The 6480-nt window shown below is 43.2% G+C and overlaps 1 protein-coding gene across 1 annotated transcript in view; it reads left to right on the top strand.

Annotated features, from left to right (window-relative positions):
* Positions 1-6237, top strand: part of trmt44 (tRNA methyltransferase 44 homolog) — a 15621-nt gene extending 9384 nt beyond the window's left edge. The window contains exons 10-11 of the mRNA XM_017439628.3: positions 5307-5423; positions 5864-6237. Coding sequence (XP_017295117.1) covers positions 5307-5423; positions 5864-6114 — 368 coding nt within the window. The 3' untranslated portion in view covers positions 6115-6237. The remainder of the gene's footprint in view (positions 1-5306; positions 5424-5863) is intronic.
* The last annotated feature ends 243 nt before the right edge of the window (positions 6238-6480 follow it).

Genomic DNA, 6480 nt, shown 5'->3' with positions numbered 1-6480 from the left:
CCTCGCGCCTCTCCGTGCTCATCGCCGCCCGTCCCGTCTCAGCATCAGTCGGCGGAGCCCCCGCGACCCCAGCACCACGCCGCTTTGAACTCCATATCTCACCCTCCGCCCGCCTCTTCCTGCGCCGCACGGTTCACAGAGCGCCACACACACAGTTTCACTCACACACCACCCACACATCACTTTTGTCGACGCCTCTGCTTGGTCGCACACACGCACGCTCACACACACACACACACATATACAGACACACACACTTATACTCGTTTCGGTGCTTGATGGAGACATAATGTTTGATCATCACTTATGGGGACCTCTCTTGCTTCTCTCTCTCTCTCTCTTTCAAACACACACACAGATGGAGAGTATTATGTTTAAACAAACAAAACAAACAAAAAATTCTCAGCATCTCTGTGCTGAAATTAACCGTAGAGAAAATGAGGGAGAAGGAATAAAGGTGATTCTGCAGAAACGACTGGTTGAATAATTCACTGCTGTCTATGATTTATACACGAGTGTGTATTTGTACTGAGGGTTTCCACCAGTTATCTGCTGTGTAAGAAGAAAGTGTAAATTCAGGAGGAGCCAGTGTCTGTTAAACGTATTCGTAGTCGCTGAAAGTCCTTCGGGATTCTTGCTTCCGTCTGTTCTTAAGCATCTTCAACGACAATTAGCATATTTATAAGCCGATCGATCTGTTTTTCAGCTTTCACAGGATTGTTCGGTTGTATAAACCCTCCTGGTGTTAGTGCAAGTTCAAAAACAAATCCTGTCTCTTTTTTTTTTTGTTTGTACTTCATGAGAACAAAAAAAAATACACATGCTCCTAAGCCGACAGGGACAAATATTTTCCTGCAGGCAAAACTCTCTCTCTCTCTTCCTTATGTGACCCTGTGGACTGCACCAGCTGAAGGTTTTGTGTTAAATTTGTAAATTTCTCTGCACGTCCAAAAGCATATGCATGTCGAGAAGCATCAGAGTTGGTTTCTTTTACACTCAGTATCAGCAGGATTTCCCTAATTTAAATAATTGTGAAGTTTTCTTTCTAGACTGTGTTCTACATATGAGCCTTAATGTTTATTTAACACTCTTATTTTAGCCATCTGGCATATAAAACAGAAGGCAAATAAATAAAATGCCAACTCCCTGCCCCACTTTCTCTCATATATTTCAAAGGAAACCATGTAAAGCAATCTTCTAAATGATCTCCAGACCTGCCGCTCTTTATGTCGTGTGATAACGACGCGCTAAACTCAGAATAAATGTCACAGTTAACGCGCGAAGCTGATTACCGTAACTTTGAACCGAATTACTAATTCATGCGGGCTTGCAGTGCCGATCTGGTTCACGTTGTTATGCAATCGTGCTGGGAGTGAAAGGTGCACAGCGAACACGCTGTTCTCTCTGCAGCACTAAACGTCTCCTCGAGAAAGTTTCAGCAGAACAGTAAATACATGAAAATATACTGTTTTACTCGAGGGAATCGGCTCGCCGAGCCGGGGATGTTTGGTGAGAGCAGCTCTGCTATGTTAAATGCTTCGTATCACACTAAAAGCAACAACACGAAAAGATCCGCTTTAAGCTTTCTTGGACTTCTTTTCAAATAAATTTACAAAGCATTGATATGGATTTTTGTTTTACACAAGATAGCAATTTCTGCAATCAAATGCAGCCCCTGTAAATTTATAATTTAAAACACTTTACACACAAAGCTTAAGCTTTGATTCTGTTTGTCATTGAAGAGCAACTGAATTAATACTTTGTGTTGCGTTTTGTCGAGGCAAAAACAAAGTAAACTTTTCTAAAAGTGAGTAAACACAACGAGGAACAGTATCAAACCCTTTTTGTTTAGGTGAGACCTTTCCACCACGAGAGTTTGATGGTGAGAAGTCCTCCAGAAAAAAAAATAAACAAGAAAGCGTAATATTTATGCACTTTGAGAAAACGTAAACGCCGTAATTGTTTAGCGATATTGTCACAATCAAAATGGCTCCGGTCGACTTCAGAAGAACGGAACAGCTTATATCGTTCTTCGATACGCTCTAGGTAACTGGGACCGTCAAAGCAAAACGTGCATAAATGCAAGCAAATTTTTTTTAGAACAATCAGGTGACATTTTAGTTTCGGTGGCGCTGGAACACTCGTCGGTTTTCTCCAAGGGAGCGCCACCTGATCGACTCGTCAATGGAGCACGAGACACGAGTCTGGATTGGCTCAGACGGAGACCAGGTGGAGACCCCTTTGCAAATGCGGCAATCAAACTTCCCCCTTTTTTTGCTCGGCGCCCCTGATTGCAATCAGGAGGAGAGACTTTAGCCTGACTCCGAGCCCACGAAGCGAGTAAATTTGAGAAATCAAACTGTAATTTACCCATTGTTTCACGATTGCGAGTATGCTCAGAGGCGCCAAAAATGTCCGCTCAAACCCAAAGGATGATGCTGAATTATCATATCGGCTGGTGTCTCATCAACGTGTCAAGATTTTACAGCTCGAAAACATCTGAAACACAACAATATACGCCAATGACTTCTAATCATAAGACATCTGAACGAGATCATTTGTCTGATTCTGTTTATTGTTATACAATAAAGGGTTAGTTTAGTTTGTGTGCTTTTATGTAAAAATATGATTGATTAGGTGAGGAATTTAGCGTATAACTGTAAAGGAGGCAAATTAGGGTGGGTTAAGTGGAAATCATGACTTTTTCCCCATTTTTTTGATTTTTATGAAACTAATTCATCAGTATCAGAACTAATTTGTCATTTCTATAGTAAATACATTTATATCTAAAAGTCTCTGACAGACTATATTAGTAATGGGTAAATGTCCTGCACAATGCTTTGAATTGGGATAATTGTTGCCCATTAACGGTGAACAATCTTGTATCTGTCTGTTTGCAAAATATCTCGTGAACCACTAGACAAATTTTAATGATGGCAATAAGAGTAATTGGATGTACATCTACAACTGATTAACTTTTTGTTTTGTGTCAACTTAATTTCAACATGGCCGCCTCGTCCAAGTGACCTCATCAAACACGCAAATGACAATATTTCAGTCACTTTTACAGACATTAGGCTACAGTTTGATGTGGTTGTAGTTAAAACTCATCCCCAACATATGCATTGCTTCAAATAATGCTCCTTTCATTATAAATATTGTTTACATTCAAAAGAGATGAACAGAGTTGACCAGAAGAAAGAACTGATTTAGAGGAAAAGGAAAAAAAAAAGGAAAGAAAACAAATTTTTGTGTTGATTTGTTTCATCTCCAAACATTTCTGGTGGTATGCCAGCAATTTACATTATGTTTCTAAATAACATGAGTAATCATCTTCATAGTTGGGCTCTTTGTATCTGAAAGCTGTCATCTGTAACTTATCACTGCCACCTATTGTACTTTTGGCACGAAGACCTAAAACATTTAGAACTGCAGACCAAATACAGTATCTAATGCACTGACGTAGAACCACAAACCCTATTGTTCATAAAAGAAAAAGGAATACAAGACATCATATTTTTATTTATTTATTTTATATCTAAGCTCTTTTTATGTGAAAGTTATCTACAGTTGCCACTTCCTTTTTTTTAAAAAACTCAACCATAAACATTGCAATACATATCATGTATCGCGATAAAACTCTCAAATATTGTGATATATTTTGTAGGTCAGAATGGAAAACCAACAACAGAAGCCATCATGTATGTAGCTGAGTTGTTACTAATTCTACTAATTTACCGATTGTTTTCCTGCACTCAACTTTAAAGCACTGAATTAGTTGAAGGTCATTTTGGAAGAAGGTAACAAGACCGATCATCTTTTACAGCCGAGGTCTCTGCACGTGAAAGTTATCCACAACCTTCCGGTGTCACCTTTATTTATTTTATCAGCCTCATTCTGAATTGATTTAAGCAGCTGAAGCAGTCTTCCAACGCCGTGTGCTTTTACTCCGGGGGACACTAAAACCTGAAGCGGGTCCAACTGGACGACAAAGCGGGAGCCATTAATATTCGTCTGCACCCCGAGATCTTGGTCCGAGCAGAATCTGCTGCGTCGATACTGTCCCTCTCCCATTAATCCCCATTAACGTGGTCGGCAGCAAAGGGCAGCTCTAAGTGGCGTATTGATATTATATTAAAGCCGGAGCTCCCTGGCGTCTGAGCTGCAGGACGACAGTCTGCCTGGGTTTTTCGCGCTCCGCGGGGCTGCGCCGCGTTTTGGCCACGCTCGGGTCTGCGAATGGGAGTGTGTCGCATATTTCGGGGATGAACTCAGCGATTCGACTAACTAAATTTGAGGTCTGTTTGGGTGGACGATATGTTTTTTTTTCCGACAAGGGGGATTTTCAGCGTCAGGCAATCCATTTCCAGGCCCCGAAATCTCCGACATCGAGACTTAGTTGTTGATTTGCTGCAGGTTTGTGAACCGAACTGAGCTGGCGAGTTTTATTAAAGGGACCGAAGGGATTTTGGAATCTTCTGTAATCTCAACAAGGGGGGCTGTATGAAGTGCCTACCAGACGTTGTGGTGAAGAGGAACGTATTAACTTTTTCTGCAGATTAAGGTCAAACGTAGTTATGAGTGAGCACGAGCAGCAATAGAATCAAGTGTCTCTCTCAGACATGCCAGAGAAAACAGAGGAAGGAATTTTATTTGTGTAAACCAAAGGTCAGCTCTGATTGAATCCCCTCAGTGGCGGGAAAAGGGCAAGGCCCCAAAAAGAAATTTGTACCGAGCCCAAAAAGTGAAGTGTTTATCGGCTCGAGAGTCTCCCTCTCCTTTAATGTTCGCTGCGTTGTTTAAAATTTGTGACCCGGTGGAAGGGAAGGAAAAAGAAAAGTGACGACAACAATGAGTCACCCTCTGAAGGGAGAGGCAGGAGTGGAATTTGTGCCGGTCGCTGCGACAGCTTGTTGGAGCAGCTTCAGCTCAGCACAGCCCTGATAAACAAGCATTGACCGAGTTTGTATTTTATTTATTTTTTTCCTTTTTCCTGCATGTAAAACGGCTTGAATAGAGCATTGATCGCTTTCCCCGCTGAGGGCTTTTTAAACCGGAGCTCTCAGAGCAGCGGGCAGCTTCGACTCAAACCGGCCAGCCCCCATCCGGCGCTTCTTTCTCCCCCCCTCCTCAAAACGTCAACTGAAAAAAGGATTCCCGTGCTCGCCTAAAGACGGGCGTTCTAACATATCGGCGAATATCGACATATGGCGTCGATAGCACCCCCCTCCCCCACCCCCACCCCCTTGCTCTTTTGTCTCAGGTGGCTTCTAACCTTTTGCCTTCCCCTCTTCGACCCTCTTCAGGCAGCCTTTCTGTGAGCGACGTCGCCGCGCTGTTGGAGCAGGAGTCCCTGCAGCTCCTGAAGAGGGAGTGCGGCGGCCTTCAGACGCTGCTGAAGAACAACCATCAGGTCTTCCGAGGTAGTCTGCGCACGTCCCTACATCATTACAGCTTGACCCTGTGGGCCAGAAACAAAGAGAAACACGAGGACTTTGATTTTTATTTGAGGTATTTGCGACTGAAGTAGGAAAGGGGCAATTTATCGGATTGGTATGCGCGATGGATCGTGGTCCGTTCTCTAATTTTTCAGCCTCTTCCAATCAATGAGAAGTTATTTTCTGATACAGTTGCTCGTCTTGTGACGATCCAGCTGAGGTGTTTCGAGCCTCAGTAATGTGCCGCTCTGTGCTATTATCGTCAGCTGGATGTAGAAAACAGGTTTATTTTCAGCACCCGGATGTCTGAAATGACTCCTCTGTGTTTCTGCTCTATTTTGAAGCCCCCCGTTTTTATTTTTTAGCAATCTTGGGAATATTTTACATGAAACCATCAGATAATGTTCCTGTTTTTTTTTTCTTAGTGGAAGGAGGGAGAGTCTACATAAGAGACTGGCGGGACAGGAAGTCCTCCGGGGCAGAGCCCCAGAGGAAGCCCGTCGCCCCCGGGGCCCGGAAAACTCGTCTGTGTTGGTTTTTTAGCCACCACCCTCAGGGCTGCCCCCTGCTGGCCCAAAGCTGTGCCTTCGCCCACGGAGCGGACGAGCTCCAACCCTCCACTAAACCCCTGAAAAAGATAACAAACGACGTCTTTTCACGGGATCATTCCTCCTGATAGTTCAGGTTAAACTTTTTTTAACGTTGAGGGACTCTTGAGTTTGGTGTTTCTTTTGTTTTTATTAAATAAAGAGCGTGGCTTCTGTTGAAGTTGCTGCAGAATAAAATATACAGCCTCATATTTCATTACAAATAAGACCCTCTGCTTTATATTTTCTTGCCTTTTGGCACACAGAGCATTTCTCACCTTTCACATTTGCTGCCTTTAAAAAAAAAAAAAAACTCTGAAAAGCCTTCCCGAACTTTCGGCGTTCTCGTTTCGCTCAGTTCCTTCCCTTCAGCCTCGGACGTGCGCTTTGAGGTTCGCGGACGGGGCGGCAGATGAAGGACCGGCATCGCGTTTGAACGCAGTAAATGTTAGACT

Source organism: Kryptolebias marmoratus, linkage group LG7 (genome assembly GCF_001649575.2).
Source record: "Kryptolebias marmoratus isolate JLee-2015 linkage group LG7, ASM164957v2, whole genome shotgun sequence".
Classification (NCBI taxonomy): Eukaryota; Metazoa; Chordata; class Actinopteri; order Cyprinodontiformes; family Rivulidae; genus Kryptolebias; species Kryptolebias marmoratus.
The sequence above is the reverse complement of the archived record's forward strand: the minus strand, read 5'-3'. Positions and strand labels throughout refer to the sequence as shown.